This window comes from Dictyostelium discoideum, assembly GCF_000004695.1.
Source record: "Dictyostelium discoideum AX4 chromosome 2 chromosome, whole genome shotgun sequence".
NCBI classification, from domain to species: Eukaryota; Evosea; class Eumycetozoa; order Dictyosteliales; family Dictyosteliaceae; genus Dictyostelium; species Dictyostelium discoideum.
The window spans coordinates 4,753,755-4,771,254 of NC_007088.5; the positions used below are offsets into that span (position 1 = coordinate 4,753,755).

Here is a 17,500-nt window from a genome sequence, read left to right on the forward strand (position 1 = left end):
AAAAAAAATAAAATAATTGATCAAGATATTTTTATCTTTTTTTTATTTTTGTTATTATGATCAAAAATTAATTTTATTTTTTTCTTTTTTATTTTTTTTTAGTTTTTTGAGAAATTCGAGCAGTGGGAACGCTTTTCTATCTGTTGTCCTAAAACCCTAAGTTTCAAAGAATTTTGATTTTAATTTCCTTTTATTTTTTATTTTTCCAATATTAGAAACTTAATATTGGAAAAATAAAAAATAAAAAATAAAAAAATATTATATGCTCTGGTCAAATTTTTCAAAAAACTAAAAAAAAAACTAAAAAAAAAATAAAAAAAAAATAAAATCAATTTTTGGTCATACAAAATTAAAAATTAAAAACACTTTTTTTTTTTTTTTTTTTCGTTTCACAATTTCTTTTCTTTAAAAAAAAGGTAATAAAAATAAATAAAGAATTTAATATATATTAATTAAAAATGTCACTGATATTGGATATAAATAAAAATTCAACTGAAAATAAAAACAATCTTGAATCAACAGGAATATTATTTCAAAAAGTTTGGGAGAATGCAGTGATAAAAAATAAAATTTTATCATTTTTAAAAGTAAAGACAACAACATCTTTGTTATTACCAAATTTTAGAGGTAACAAGATTAAATTATCAGTAGAAGGATTTATGCCAAAAGATGATATGTCAAATAAAACACAAGTATTAAAAGAAAATAAATATTCCAAATTCGATGAAATGGTTAATGTATCCAAGATGATCAGTTATGGCAATAAAGAATTATTAAAATACAAAGTATCAATAAATTATGAAGACTTACATTTCTCAAATAATGATATACATATCATACTTCAAAATTTTAAAGATGAAAATTACGATTATCAATTCTATCAAGATCTTTTTAATAATTATCCATTTTATTTCACTTTAGACGAAACAAAAAAGAATAAACTATTAAATAAAATAATTGTAAACGATAATTTATTAGCATTAAAAGTTCTCATCAATCAACTCAACCCAATCATTACATACAATAAATTTATAATGGCAGTTATAAAAGGATCTATAGATATTGTAAATTATCTTTCAAATTCAACTACTACTAATAATAATAATAATAATAATAATAATAATAATAATAATAATAATAATAATAATAATAAATTTAAATTAAATGAAGATGATATTATTAATGTATTCAATTTTATTTTTTTCGATGAAACTGAAGATATGGATTTTGATCCTGATTTAGAGGAGGAAGATTATTTTCCTCCTTTAGTGGAAACAAAATACCCAATAATGGATTATAGATTTTTTCCATTGGATAATATAGAGATTGTCTTTTTAAAATCGATACGCGATAAAAAAAATATGATTCAATGTTTAATGAATTTAGGTGTAAAGCTTCCAACAAAGATTAAAGAACCAATTAAATATTTATTTGATTTATCCATGTGTGAAGATCTTTGTTTTTTCCCTAATATTACATTAAAATGGCTAATTGAAATATATGAATGTATTCATTATGTATCACCATTGGTTTCTAATGAATCATTATCAGAGGCAAATAAAAAGCTTTCAGATTTATTATATTCAAAAGAAAAGTTTGAATCAATAAAGAAATTATTCAGTGAAATCGAATTAAATTCAACTTTAAACCGTTTAGATTCAAGAGAAGAAATCAAACAAATGTATAAAATACTCACAATGGTTTCTCATATTCATCCTATGGATTACCAAATTAGATATGAAGAAATAAACAATGGATTCAAAAGTAATTTTAAACTTATTTTTAAATATAGTGACCCAACATATCAAAAATTATTTATTGAAAATTTTATTAGCTATATAGAAAATAATGATTTTTGTGATGAAAGCTGTAATGAAACTTATTTCTTGGTCAATTCACTTATCGATAATGATAAAGTAGAATATTTAAAAATGGCTTTAAATTCATTCGATTATTCAGATTCGTATTCGGATTCAGATGTTATTATCAATATTAAATCATTTTAAAACTAAATATCCAGAAGATTATTATAGTCAATGTAGTAAATTAGATTTCAAGGAAAATCAAAAACTATTTTCAAATGATTTCATTTGTAACAACTATCAAGATTTTAAAAAGAATATATTAAAATGTAATAAAGATAACCCATTAAATTTCTTTCCAGTTTCCAAAAATTTGAAATTAAATCAATTCGTTGCAATTTTAGAATCAACACCACCTCAACAAAAGTATTCATGTTTATTAAATCCAGAAATTTTGGCATGGATCTATGAGAATAGAGAATGTGATTTAAAATCTGGTAGATGTATACAACCAAATTTTGTAACATTATTCAGATATTTATTTTACACCAACCAATTTTCAAAAGCATTAAATGATATTGATTATTTTAATAATCCTGGTGACCTTGATTATTTTAATTTTAAAAATAATCATAATGATGAAAAAATCCATTCTATTGAAGAAATAATAAAAGCCATGAAATCAAAAAAAGAATTCAAACAACAACAAATTGATGAATTTAATACAATTTTTAAAATAACACTATTATTCATAATTCCAGGTTTAAAAAAACTTATAAAATCAATAATCAAATCTAATAATTTTAATTATTTAGAAATACTTTACAACTACATTAATAACACCAGTAAAGAAAAGAAATTTGAAAATCTATTGGAAGAATTAAAAGATTTAATATTTCAGTATATTAAAAAGTACAATAAAATCAGTTGTTTAAAATTTTTATTGAAATTAGATCAAGATAATAAGTCATTCTTTTCTGAAGATTTGTTAATATTTTTTTACAAAGAAATAAATACAAATTATTCAATAAATCAAGAAATTTCAAATATTTTAAAAATTTATTTCAATTTTAACATTGAAGATAAAATAAAAGAAGAAGATGAAAAAGAAGAAGAAGAAGAAGAAGAAGAAAAAGAAGAAGAAGAAGAAGAAGAAGAAGAAGAAGAAGAAGAAGAAGAAGAAGAAGAAGAAGAAGAAGAAGAAGAAGAAGAAGAAGAGGAAGAAGACGATGATGATGACGAGATGAAGGAGGATTAAAAAGAGATGACAAAGTCTAAAAAGAAGATTAATTTTATTTAAAAAGTATTGTTTTTAACATCTCAGTGAATAAGCTATAACCTCAATTAATCAATGTTCAATAATCCAGTTTCATTTTTAAAAAAATAAAAAAAATAAAATTAATATTAGTTCGAAATTATCTATATATGCCATATGGCAGATGATATTGTTGTGGTGAGTTTTCACATTAAATTTTTTTTTTTTTTTTTTTTTTTTTTAATTTATTTTAAAAACAATTTATTAAACCAAAACAATAAAAAAACTATTTATAAACAGTTATTTGATTGTTTTAAGATTAAATAACAATTTACTTTAATAAACCATATATTAAACAAATAATCACTTGTTGAGTTTGCAAATAAAAAAAACAAAAAATTGAAAAATTAAAAAAAAAAAAAAAAAAAAAAAAATAGACCAAACTTGAAAGTAAATTGTTATTTAATTTTTAAACAATCAAATAACTGTTTAAAAATAGTTTTTATCTTGGAAAAATGGTTTGTGATTGTTTTTGGATTTAATGCTTCAAAAAAAAAAATAATAAAAAAAAAACAATCAAAAAATGAATATGGGTAACTATGAAAAAAATATTTTGATAAAAAAAAAAAAAGAAAAAGAAATGGAGAAGGAGGATTAAAGAGAGATGACAAAGCCTACAAAGAAGATTAATATAAGTTATTTAAAAAGTATTATTTTTTAACATATCAATGAATAAGCTATAACCTCAATTAATCAATGTTAAATAATCCAGTTTCTTTCTTTAAAAAAAATAAAAAAAATAAAAAAAATAAAATTAATATTAGTTCAAAATAATCATTGTATGCCATATATCTATGGTAGATAATATTATTCATAACTTTTTTTTTAAATTATCTATTTTAATTTTAGCAGATTCTTTTTCTTAAAAAAAAAAATAAATAAATAAAAATTAACATATGGATAAGTTTCTTTTTATAAAAAATAATAACAAATTATTATTTATTTTTTTATTTTTTAATTTTCATTTTCATCTTCATCAGAAAAATCAACATAATCATCTAAAAATCCTGGTGCTGGTTGTTGAGTACCTTGAGTAGCTGCTAATTGTCGTTCTCTTTGAATGGATGGATCATTCCATGGTAATAAAGAATGAAGGAAATTTAAAACTGGATTGGCAGGACCAGTGTAATCTGGATTCTCTTGTAATAAAGGTTCTAAAGGTTGTTGTTGTTGATGTTGTAAGTTTTGTTGTTGTTGTTGTTGTAATTGTCTTAATTGTTGTTGGACTCTTCTTTGTTGTTGTTGATTTCTTTGATGAATTTGGAAACCTTGACCAATACCACCTCTTCTAAGATGTTGTGGTGGTGCTTGATTTGGATCACGTTGTGGTAGGATATCTCTGAAACCTTCAGCATGCATTGCTTCGATAATGTCTGGTGTTAATCTATTGATAACGTCAGAGTATTCTGATAGAACTAAATGATCGAAGACCTCTTGATTCACAGTTTCATACTCTGCTTTGATTGAATCACTCAATTGTTTTACCATTGGATGTTTGGCGGCTACTTTATCTAATACAATGATAACATTTGATTTTAACCAATCTAAAATTTCAGGAGTTTGCCAACATTGATAATTTCTCTCGACAAACAAAGTCACCAAATGATCGATACGTTTCTCCAATGGGTCATCCTTAAAGAATGGATCATTTTCAAGTGTTATTATTTTACCATTCTTTGGAATTGAGAAATTAGTTTTCAATTTCTCCAACAATGGTTGAAGCACCATTGGGAATGATATTAAGGCCTTTTGTAAGAGTATATCACTTGATTCTTCAACACTTGATGATTTCGATGATGATGTTGATGTTGATGTTGATGTTGTTGTTGTTGATTTCTCTCTCTCCAAATGATACATTGCCAAAGCAGCAGAATAACAAAAGTTTGGTAACAATGATAGATCGCCTTGATTGGTTGGTGTGATAGTTTTTAACTTTGTGAATAAATCTACCAAGAATCTATACTGTTTGGATCTAATGGAGTAGTAATCGATGATTAAACGTACATACAATGGATCAGAGTAATCCCAAGTTAATAAAATTTTACAAAGTTCTAATGCGGTTCTATGACATGCCCTTCTACCAATGATTTGAATAAATCTAAAGATTGCCAAGAAACATGATTTATTTTGGTCATGTCTATATTCGAATCTACAATTACCATTGAGTGGATTAAAGAGATGATGGAATACATTCTCAAATGCAAATACTGCCATCTCTACGAAATCACCCGCTTTTGAATAATCTGCAGTTTGTAAACAAACTTGACCCAACTGTAATAATGAATCAATATGATATGGATGATATCTAATAATTTCAACTAAACTCATTGGGTCATGAGTTGTTAATGCTAAATAAAATTCTTCTTGAATATTTGAATATGTTTGACCCCATTTAATTTTAAAATAATTTATACCATCTAAAGATTGTTGTTGTGATTTTAATTTTGGTGATACTGTATTGGTTGTAGTAGTAGTTGTAGTTGTGGTTGTTGTTGCATTTGTTGGTGATGATGGTACTTTATCATCATTACATATTTCCATTACCATAAATCCTCCCATGACATCAGGCCATTCAGGTTTTGGTTGAACAAATATATAGTTTTTCTTTTTAAAATGATGTACACTCTTTTTCTTTTGACCTTTAATATCTGAACTCTTACAACCAAATAATTTTTTCAATTCGTTATCTGGGTTTAAATTAACTGTATTAATTTTAAATAATTCTCTAAATTCTTTATCTTTAATCTCAATTCTATATAATATTATTTATTTTGTTAAATACATAATAATATAAAATTAGTAAAATATTATTATTAAAAAAAAAGTAAAAAAAAAAAAAAAAAACATACTCTGATAATATTATTGGTGGCGATGATTTTTCAATCTCATTTAATTCAAGTTCATCTTTTTCTTGTTGTTGTTGTTTTTTCTTTTGTTGTTGTTTTTTCTTTGCTTGTTTTTTTTTGGATGCTTGTTGTTGTTGCTTTTGTTTTTGTTGTTTTGAAGATAATTGTTCTTTAGCTTGAGGTTTCTCTTTTTCAATTTCTTCTTCTTCTTCTTCTTCTTCTGATTCTTCTGATTCAGAATCTTTTTTATCTTCATTTTCATCTTGGTCACTTTTGTCGTCATCTTCGTCTGATAAGTTTAACATTGAAAATTTTGGTTTTACACTATTAACAACAACAACAACTTTTTTTTCACTTCCCTCATCCGAACTACTATTTACATGTTGTACGTTAATATGTTGTTTCTTTTTTAATGCTTTTGTTGACATTATTTGTATTTTTATTTATCTCTCTATCTCTTTCTCTCTATCTCTATGAATTTATTTAAAAAAAAAAAAAAAAAAATGAAAAAAAAAAAATGAAAAAGAAAAAGAAAAAAAAAAAAAAAAAATGAAAAAAAAAAAAAAAAAAAGTACTCTTTTGAGAATTTGTTGTGAAATTAAAATTTGATTTATTTATTAAAATAGAAATAAGAAATCACCAAAAAAAATAATATCACTAAAAGATATTTTTTAAACAAAAAAATTAAAAAATAATTTTTTTTTTTTTTTTTATTATTATTCACTGGAAAAATTTATTAATTTCCCCAATCTCTTATTTTTTGATTTAATCAATTTTTAATTGAAAAAATTTCTTAAAATGTGACAAAAACTATTAAAAAATAAGAAATTGATGAAATTTATTAATTTATAATAAAATTTATTAATTTCTTTTTTTTTTCCAGTGATATCAATATTAATAATATTAATTATCAATTATTATTTATTATCTAAAATATGGAATATAGGATTTAATGATTGAAATACCCCAATGAATTATAGAACCAATTGAATAATAAGGATGTAATAGTCTAAAGAATAAATTTACAGTATGTCTTGAGAATTTACCATCAGGGAATAATCTATCCAATACTTCTCTACTTTTAGTACGAACACTTCTTGGTACATAAGCAGGATATCCAGGTTTAGTTAAAGAGTATAAACAAGATTGTAACTTTACTCTAGTTGTAGGATTTAAATTCCAACCTTCACCAAATACTAAACATTTTTCAATATATCTAATTAAAGTTTCCTCTCTCTTTATTAATGAAACATGTTTAATTATACCTCGTACAAATAAATCATCAGGTGATAATATTAAATTTGTACCACCACCACCACCACTACCACCACTGTTATTATTGTTATTATTATTAGTATTATTAAATAGTTTCTTTTGACTTATATCTAAAATAAAATCTTGATATTGTTTATTAATTATTGATCTAAATTCATTGATTTGATCATTAGTTCTTTCATAATAAAAATAGAATACAGATACTATATGATAAAAGTCAATCCAAATTCTACGATTTCTTAAAAGATTTGATCTTTGAATGTCAGGATCACCAGCTTGATTGGATTTGATTGATGCTTCATTTAAACCATTCCAAAGAGAACAATCCAATAGTTTTTGTTTAATAGTTTGATAAACATGATAATACTTTCTAGTATAATGATCACAATCATACCAAAACAATCGATTCGATGCTTTTATCAATACATTCAATTGACTAATTAATGATAATCTATACTCTAACAACCATGAATAAAACATTGATGAATAAATTAAATAAAACCATTGATTATTCGTCCATAATGAATATAATAATGGTCTAAATGGTTCAACCTTATCTGGATTATTTATAAAATATTGTGATATTAATTGGTAATAATAAATTTCACCACTACCTGATGATGATGATGTTAATGTTGGTGATGATGAAGATGAAGAATTTACTCCTGATATTGATTGGGATGATGATGAATGACGTAAATTTGATGATGATGATGACGCTGATGATGATGTTGTTATTTTTGTCGCTGATTTTGAAGGTGAAGTATCAACATGGTGAGTTGGTGATAAAATTGGGGATTTTTGTTTAAAAGATCTTTTTGAAAATTGATCTAAACATGGATATGGATAAAATATTGTTGAATGTTGATTTGAATTTACTTTTTCAATATCTTTTTCATCAAATGTTGTTAGATATTCAAATACTGGTTCATCAAGTTCCAAACTAATATCTTTGAAAATCTCTTCAATGATTCTATCTTTTTGAGAGGTTGATAAATCATCAGATGCTGCTTTCTTTAATGTATTCAATACTTTTTGTATAATTTTACCAATAAATAAATTCCTTTTCTCTGATAAACTCTTTTGAAATGCATTTATATTATCATTTATTGGTAAACTATTTGATGATGTTGATATTGATATTGAAGGTTGTTGTTGTTGTTGTTGTTGTTGTTGTTGTTGTTGTTGTTGTTGTTGTTGTTGTTGTTGTTGTTGTTGTTGTTGTTGTGGTGGTGGTGATGTGGTTGTTGTATTTACATTATTATTATTATCATCAACATTACTACCACTATTAGAATTTAAGGAAGATGAGGAAGCTGATAAATTTGATACATTTAAACTTGCCTCAACTACATCAGCTATATCTTCACCAACATCTTTACTACTGCTACTTCCAACTAAATCCCTTTTTGAGATATCACGTGGTAATATAGATGGTGTTGATGGACCAATACTACCCTGTATATTATTTAAATTTGTATTTATAAAAGCTGCTGAAGATAATGTAATTGGTGTTGTATTTGTTGTTGTTGTTTTTGTTGAAATGGTTGTGGGAGTATCATCTCTTTCATCATCACCCTCTTCGAAATGTCTACTATTATTATTTTTATTATTATCGTCATCATTATCGTCATCGCCGTCGTCGTCGTTGCAATTATTATTAATATTTTTATTTTTAAAAATTTCACTACTACTATTTATCTCTTCAATATTATTTCCAAATAATTGTTCTTTATTTACATAATCATCATTATCATTATCTAAATCAGTTGGAAAAGTTGGAAATATTGAATGAGGTGGATATATTTTATTATTTTTATTATTTATTTTATCTTGATTTCTTAATTCTTCTTTAACTTTTTTTAAGATTTTACTTGTTTCTGTGTCACTATCTGTTGTATATGTGTCACTAATATTACTACTATTATTGTTTTGGTGTTCATGACTACCACTATTATTATCATTATTATTATTATTATTATTACTTTCATTTATTAAGAATTGAACTACTTTATGAGGTGGTGGACCTGGTGTTATATGATCATAATCGTTATATTCTTCTATTGTTGGAATATCTTCCTTATTGTTATTGTTATTATTATTATTATTGTGGTTATCATTCATGATTTCATTATTATCTTTATTTTTATTATTAATACCCATTTTATTAAACTACGTAATTTAATGAATATATTAATATTATTATAAGTGTGTGTATATATGAGTAAAAAAAAAAAATAAAAAAAAAATAAAATAAAATAAAATAAAAAAAATAAAAAAAAATTAAAAAAATAAAAAATAAAAAATTGTGTAAATTAATGTGAATGCACTAAATTAATTAAATTGTGCAAATATTGGAAGAGGCATGATGAAAATAAAATTTTTAAAAAAAAAAAAACAATATTAGTTTTTTTATTTTTTTTTATTTTTTTTATTTTCTTATTTTTTTTTTATTTTTTTTATTGTTTTTTTTAATTTTCCTACTAAAGGAAATTTTAAATCTTATTGTCATTTTTAAAAAAAAAATAAAAAATAATATAATAAACAATTTTTTAAAATTCATTTGTTTTTTTGAAAAAATAAAAATCATTTTTTTTTAATTTTTTTTTATTAATTTTTTGTTTATTTATTAAATAAACAAAAAAAAATAAGTTTAAACAAATAATCTAAATTATTTCTGTTTTTTTTTTTCAAACATTTTAAAAAAAAAAAAAAAAAAATAATGAGTCATTAAAAATAATGAGTGGTTAATGCAAAATACATACGATCTGACATTGCAACTTTCAATTTCTAAAAATATCCTACCACGCCAATTTTAAATTTTTTTTTTTTTTTTTTTATTATTTATTTTTTTTTTATTTTTTTTTTTTTTTTTTTAATTCACCATTTTTTTATATTTTTATAATTTTTTTTTTTTTTTTTATTTTAGAAAATTAAATACAATTTAATAATAAAACCATGGCTAGAACTAATAATGAAAATAATAATAATAACAATGAAGAATCAGAATCAGGGTCATCAACACCACCAAATATTGAATTAGATCAAGCACCAATTGTAAATTGGAAAATAATTGCAACTGCCAACACTCCAACCCCAAGATTTGGTAAGTTGTTTTTTTTAAAATTTTTTATTTATTTTAAAACACTTGATTTTAAAAAATTAAATATTTAATTTATTAATCTCTCTCCCCCCCTGTCTCTATTTTATTAGATAATACATTAGTATATTATAATAAATTTTTATATAGTTATGGTGGATCAGAGAATTCAATTAATGGTGGATTTCAACAATTTGTAAAATTAGATTTATCAACATTCCAATGGCAAACATTACCAGCACCAGCAAGAACTAGAATTGTACATACATCAGTGATTCATGGTGATTGTATGTACGTATTTGGTGGAGGTGTTTATGAAGATGTTAGAACTTCATTCCTTGGTGGTACAACTAAAGTATTTAAAACAATTAATGAACTTTGGAAATTTGAATTCCTTCAAAATCAGTGGACTCAAATTCTATCGAATGCAATCCAACAAACCACTGTACCATCACAATCAATGATAAATGAATCATTGAATAACCCAGAGCCAAGAGATGGTCATTGTGCAGTTGTAGTCGGTGATAATATGTATATCATTGGTGGTAGTCAAACTATTTCAACCAATAATTCAATTAGTTCAGTATTCTTTACAAATACTAAAATTTACAATATTACCACCAATACATGGAGATCTGTAATCTCACCAGAATTTGGTAGATTAGGTTCTGCTGTCGTTTACAAGCATTTAGATGGTACAAAATGTATTTACTTTTTCGGTGGTTATGGTTTAGACAGTAATCCAACAAATAAACTCTATAAATTCGATATAGAATCTGAAGAATGGGTAGAAGTTATACCAAAGAAATCAACTTCACCATCGACATCAACATCGACATCAACAGTAGATGATATTGTAATAATACCAGAATCAAGATATGGTCATAGTGCAAATGTATTTCAAGATAAAATGTTAGTTTATGGTGGATATTCTAAAAAGAAGGGATTCCTTAGAGATTTTTATTCATTTGATTTCGATAAAGAAGAATGGAAACAAATTTTAACTGAAGGACCACCAAGAAGAAGAAGACATAGTACAGTTTTAATTGAAAATTTCGATGGTTCAAATAAACCAAAATTATTCTTATATGGTGGTTCATATCAATCATGTCTATATAATGATCTTTGGGAATACTCTTTCCCAAATCCAGTTCAAATTCCATCGGATAATTTAATTGAAGATTTTTCAACATTATTTAAAAATGCAAAACAATATTTTAGTGATATTTGTTTTTCATTAGAATCAACTGAATTAGTTGGAGATGAAAATGATAATAATAATAATTCAAATAATAATTCAAAACCTACAATTGTAACAAAAGAAATTTATGCACATAAAAATATTTTATCAGTTAGAAGTCAATATTTTTATTCATTATTTAATAGTGGGTTAAAAGAATCATTTGAAAAAGTTATTAAAATTAATGAAAGATATGAAGATTTTAAAATTTTTATTGAATTCCTTTATAGTGGAAATGAAGATTTAGTTTTATTAGAAAATTGTATTGGTATTTTATATTTATCAGATCTTTATTGTGTACCAAGATTAAAAACAATTTGTGAAGCAAAAGCAACTGAAGGTATTGATTGTGAAACTGTTGTTCAAATCTTTAAAGAAGCTGATAGCTTTAAATTGGCAAAATTAAGAAAACTTTGTTTAAATTTCATTGCTCGTAATCATAAAGAATTAGTTAAACAAGGTTCATTAAATCAATTATCACCAAGTGTTTTAATTGAAATTATGGATTATTTATCAAGTTCATCAACATCAACATCAACATCAACATCAACATCAACAACCAATTAATTAATATGTTAAAAAAATAAATAAAAATAAAAATAAAAAATAAATAAAAATTGTATTTATACTTTAGAAATAATAATAATAATAAAAATAATAGTTTATTTATATATATATTTATTTTAAATTTCTGGTGAAAAGTTTTTAACCATATCCCAATAATGAGGTACATTATGTTCTTGTAAATATTTTCTTGCTTGTGATTCTAACGGTGAGATTTCATAGTTAAAACCTTTGAAATGAGCTTCAAGAATTGGACCAGTCCAAACAAGATGACAAGAATTTGGTGTACCTTCAGGTGGTTTTGGATAAAGGTCACTATTATTTTGATGTTTTGTTTGTTGTTCTGGATCACTTTGTTTAATTGGTGGTGGGTTATCCCAATCTATACGATTTAATAAGAGTTTTTTAAATTTCTTTTGAATTTTTAAACCACCCTCAAAAGCAATCAAGTTACAAGATGGATGAAAAATTATACAACCTGTTGCCAAATTCTCTTTTGAATTTCTACCAATGATTGAACGATAAAGTGGATGTGATAAATCCACAACTTTATAGAGTGAACAATATAGCTCTTGTTTAGCATCGATTAAGATTTTATCACGTTTTTTCTCTTTTCTTTGCTCTGGTGTTAACTTATTCTCTTGATTCTTTTTATCACGAGCTGCAGCTCTTTCTTCCATTTTCTTTGTTACCTCTAATAGAGCTTTGGTGGGATCTAATACAGCTTGAGTGCCAATTACTCTCATTAGATTACTAAGTTTAACTTTATTCTCTGGTGGTGCCTCCATACCATTCATAATTCTCTCTTGACGTTCTCTAGCTTCTTCAGCTCTTCTTTGCTTTCTCATTTTCTTCTTCTCCTTTGTTAATAATAAAAAGTCGGGTCTTATTGGTGGAGGTGTTGTATCTTTTAATTGAATCTTTGTTTTAATTTTAACTGGATGTTCAATGTATCCCCAATATTCTGAATTTATAATTTTATTTTTTAATTCTTGATTAAAGTTATTATTATCATCATTAAGATAATTACAATTTAATATAATTTTATTTAATTCATTAATTTGATTTTCTTTTATGTTTTCATCTTCAGTATTATTTAAATTATTTTGAATTTCATCTTTTAATATATCATTATCCCACCATTCAATTGAAGGTACTTCAGATATTGATATAATAGTTTCCATTGATTCTGTATTCTTTTTAGCATTTAATGAATTTAATTCAACTTGTTTTTTCATTTCCTCTGCTAATGCTTGTGATCTTAATTTATCTGCTTTTTTACTATATCTACCTGGTTGGATGAATGTAAATGAATTTAATTTCTTTTTTTTATCATTTGAAACTTTAATACGTGGATCAAAAAACATTTCATTTTCTCCTGCTGCTTCTGTTGTTGTTGTTGTTGTTGTTTCTTCATCTTTATTATCCTTAGTTATAATAGTTGGTTGTTCAACTTTTGTTGCTATGGTTGGTGTTGGTATTGATGTTTGTGCAGTAGTAACATTTTGATCTATACTAATAATATTATTTAATTCTTGTTTACTCTTTAAAATTTTTTCTCTTAATTCTCTCTTTTTTCTTTCAATTGCTGTTTCTTCTTTTGGTGGTTGAGCTGATGTGGATGTAGATGTAGATGTAGATGTTGATGTTGATGTTGATGCTGATGTACCATTATTATTATTATTATTATTGTTGTTGTTGTTGTTGTTGTTGTTGTTTTTGATAGTGGAAATACTATCAATATCATTTGACGATTTTAATTTTTTATCCTGTTGCTGAAGTTGCTCAGTGTCGTCTCCATCATGAAACTTTCTTTTATTAGGTGTTGACGACATTGATGTTGTTTGTATTTGTGGTTATTATTATTATTATTATTATATTATTGTTGTTGTTGTCGTTGGGAAAATATATTTTTATTTTTTTAATCGTTTAATTTATTTCATAAAATTTATGAAAAAAAAAAAAAAAAAAAAAAAAAAAAAAAAAAAAAATTTCTATTGACAAAAAAAAAGATATTGACAAAAATAAAAATTTGTGGGATTTATAAAAAAAAAATTGAAAATGAAAATTAAAAATTATTAAGTTTGGGGAAATGTAAATAAATCTTTTTAAAATTTTATTTATTTTTTTTTTAACTTTTAATTTATTTTTAATATATACATTAGTTTTATTTGTTTTTATTTATGTTTTTTTTTAAGTATTTATAATTATTTATGGATAGTTGAGGTTGTGGTAGTAGTAGTTGTATTATTACTATTATTATTATTAATATTATTATTATTAATATTATTTATTGAAGAAGATAATGGTCTTGGTGAGAATCTACCCATTGCTTGTTCATCATACAATGATAATAATTTTCCAATTTTCTTAACCTTTTGAATGATTGGATTAATTGATTGCATTGAGTCGGATTTATCGATTTGCTTTTCAATTTCAGCTATTCTTTCAGAAAGTAAATTTAATTGTTGTTGTCTTTTACTTGTTAAAGTTGGTGAATTTTGTTGTGAATTTGATAAAGATGATTGTGATGAAAATGATGATGGTGATGATGATGAAATACTAGTTGTACTTTTAGTTGTAGACGTAGTTGTGGTAGTAGTTGTAGTTATATTATTATTATTATTATTATTATTATTATTATTATTATTATTATTATTATTATTATTATTATTATTATTATTATTATTATTAATATTTAAATCATCTAAACCAAACTCTTGTAAAATATTTGCTAATAAATTCTCTTCATTTGGAGTTACAGGTTGAGATTTTGTAGTAATTGAAACACTAAAATAATTTAAAGATTGTTTTAAAATTAATTTCAAAGGTGTAACTAAATCATAAGTATTTTTTAATTGTTCCATTTCATTTGTGACTTCATTTAAAGTATCCAATAATAACTCTGAGATATCATTTGATTGAACAAAAGAAGCGATTTCCATGAAATCTAAAAATTTATTCAACTCTTTTTCAATTGTAAATAATATTGAGAAAAACTCTGATAATGGTAATGTGAATTGATTTGTTAAAATAATTGGTGCTAAACAATAGATTTGAGTATTACCAAATAATCTTGTTGATTGTTTTGTAAGTATTGGTACAGTTGTTGTGGTAGTAGTAGTAGTGGTAGTAGTTGTATTATTATTTGATTGTTGTTGTTGTTGTTGTTGACCATTACTACCTTCACCATGATGTTGAGTTTGATTTGTTGTAGTTGAACAACTACCACCATTTGAACCACCAGAGGCATTACTTTTTTGCCATTCATTAAAAGATAATTGTTTAGTTGTTCTCTTTAAAATATCGACAATTTTAATAATGTAAGATAAATCTATAGATTCAGAGATAACTTTTACAATTTCATTTAATAAAGCACGAATTTGTTTGGTTGAATGATTTGAAGATTGTTTCAAAGATTGAATTAATACTGAAGAATCTTTTTTACTAGTTAAAGAACGATTACCATGAGTGAGTGATCTTGATTTTCTACGTAAAAGTTTATCTTTTTCTTGTTGTTTCTTTTCAGTTTCTTTCTCTGTAGTGATTTTTTCATCTAAATCATTGATGAATTTAGTTTTGTAAATTATTGGATTCCAACTTTCACTTCTATATAAACAAAGGAATGAAGGTTTCTCTAGCAATTCCAAGAGTTCAGTTCTTTTAGTTGCTGTTAAAAATTGGAATACCCATTTCAACATTTCTGAACGACTTTTACCAAAATCAGTGCCATAATGTGAGAAAACCTTTGGTAAAGATATCTCCTTTTTCTTTATACAAATATCGATCTTTGATGAACAAAACTCTTCACCACATTTATGCAAATCTTCAACGACAGTCTCTGGTGAGAAAATTCTCATGCATGGAATTGTGATATTGACAGCGAATAGAGCGAAATGAATTCTTGGATCCAATGTTGAAATTACATATTGTCTTCTCTTATCGCCACCTCTAATTTGACGAACTCTTGAGAGCGAATTCTTTGGATTACCTCTTAGTATACCATGTTGAATATCTGATAATGAATATAAACAACCACTAACATTATAACGATAAGTGAAATATTGTTTTCTTCTCATCTCTGAATTTGGTGGTCCAATTAGGAAATGTAAATGAACCATCATCAAATTGAAAATATTAATAAATACAGCTGTAATATAATCTGCTTGCATATTTTCAAAATAAACACTTTGTAATTCATTAGTTTCTCTTGAGAAATTTGAAAATTCATTAGTTGTTTGAATTGCTGACCAATGAACTGGTTGACCATTCATCTTTAATGATTGAGTATCTGATAGCTTATTTGATTTTAATAAATTTGTAATATTTCTAAGTAATGTACTAACTACAATATGAACTGGTCTTGATTTTTTATCCCATTCAAAATCATAATTTAAAATTTTCTAAATATAAATAAAATAAATAAATAATAAATAAATAATAATAATAAATAAATAAATAATAAAAAGAAAATAATAATTTTAAATTTAATTATTATAATATTTTATTATTAGTATTGGTAAAACTATTAATATTAAATGTTTAAATATAAATTTTATATTTACAATTTCTTCTTCTTGAGATGATGGTTGTGGTGGTGATAATGATGTTTGGGGTGGATTTACACTACCATTTGATGAACTAATTGATGGTGATGATGTTATATTACTATTATTATTGATATTACCATTACCATTACTACCACTACTATTTGAAGAGGAGGAGGAGGATGATGATGATTTTGGAAAATTTGAAATAATTGGAGTTATAACATTTTGTTTAATTTTTGACCAAGATTTACCTTCTTTTGGTTCAGTTGTTGATCTTGATTTTTTATGTGAAGAATCTTTACCACCATTACTACTACTACTACCACCAATACCACCACTACTATTATTTAAACCATTACTACCATTTAATAAAATATTATTTGAACCACTTGAATTTGAACGTGCTTTACCTAAAACTAAATTTGAATTTGATAAAACTGCTTTTTTTGAAGCATCAACAGCTTCCATAATTTTCTCTGGTTTTGGTTTATCAACTTGAGCTATATTTTGATTTGATTCTAAATTTTTAAAGAGTTTTTCTTGATTTTTATCGATAAATTGTTGAAGATAAACTATACCTTCAAAAATGGATTCTTCACTTACAAACATACCATCAATGGTTTGATCCTCGGTTGGACGTGATGCACATTTCATAAAGAAATCATCAAGGGCTGGTAAATTATTATGAATGAAATCATTGATTGTCTCCATGTAGGGTTGATTGAATAAAACTTGATTCGATAAATTTTGAAGACATTTAGCCACGAGAATCAATGATCTTCTCTCGGTAATACCAACTCTACCCGGA

The 17,500-nt window shown here is 24.3% G+C and overlaps 6 protein-coding genes across 6 annotated transcripts in view; 2 read left to right on the plus strand and 4 right to left on the minus strand.

Annotated features, from left to right (window-relative positions):
- Positions 1-458: 458 nt before the first annotated feature.
- Positions 459-3,060, plus strand: DDB_G0274979 (hypothetical protein; the record flags this gene model as incomplete). Its single annotated transcript, XM_639162.1, has 3 exons — positions 459-1,681; positions 1,793-1,963; positions 2,034-3,060. The coding sequence occupies 3 exons, from the start codon at positions 459-461 to the stop codon at positions 3,058-3,060; spliced, it is 2,421 nt and encodes an 806-aa protein (XP_644254.1).
- Positions 3,061-4,071: 1,011 nt separating this feature from the next.
- Positions 4,072-6,391, minus strand: tcf25 (Nulp1-type basic helix-loop-helix domain-containing protein; the record flags this gene model as incomplete). Its single annotated transcript, XM_639163.1, has 2 exons — positions 4,072-5,869; positions 5,967-6,391. The coding sequence occupies 2 exons, from the start codon at positions 6,389-6,391 to the stop codon at positions 4,072-4,074; spliced, it is 2,223 nt and encodes a 740-aa protein (XP_644255.1).
- A 496-nt stretch (positions 6,392-6,887) lies between these two features.
- Positions 6,888-9,401, minus strand: DDB_G0274981 (hypothetical protein; the record flags this gene model as incomplete). Its single annotated transcript, XM_639164.1, has 1 exon — positions 6,888-9,401. The coding sequence occupies one exon, from the start codon at positions 9,399-9,401 to the stop codon at positions 6,888-6,890; it is 2,514 nt and encodes an 837-aa protein (XP_644256.1).
- A 795-nt stretch (positions 9,402-10,196) lies between these two features.
- Positions 10,197-12,145, plus strand: DDB_G0274215 (hypothetical protein; the record flags this gene model as incomplete). Its single annotated transcript, XM_639165.1, has 2 exons — positions 10,197-10,344; positions 10,452-12,145. 2 exons carry the CDS (start codon positions 10,197-10,199, stop codon positions 12,143-12,145), a joined length of 1,842 nt encoding a protein of 613 aa, XP_644257.1.
- Positions 12,146-12,261: 116 nt separating this feature from the next.
- Positions 12,262-13,977, minus strand: prpf3 (U4/U6 small nuclear ribonucleoprotein; the record flags this gene model as incomplete). The annotated part of the gene is made up of 1 exon (XM_639166.1): positions 12,262-13,977. One exon carries the CDS (start codon positions 13,975-13,977, stop codon positions 12,262-12,264), a length of 1,716 nt encoding a protein of 571 aa, XP_644258.1.
- A 372-nt stretch (positions 13,978-14,349) lies between these two features.
- DDB_G0274211 (Ras GTPase activation domain-containing protein) overlaps positions 14,350-17,500 on the minus strand; it is a gene marked incomplete at both ends in the record, with an annotated part of 5,349 nt that continues 2,198 nt past the window's right edge. The window contains 2 exons of the mRNA XM_639167.1: positions 14,350-16,545; positions 16,708-17,500. The exon at positions 16,708-17,500 is cut by the window's right edge and continues 2,198 nt beyond it. Coding sequence (XP_644259.1) covers positions 14,350-16,545; positions 16,708-17,500 — 2,989 coding nt within the window. The remainder of the gene's footprint in view (positions 16,546-16,707) is intronic.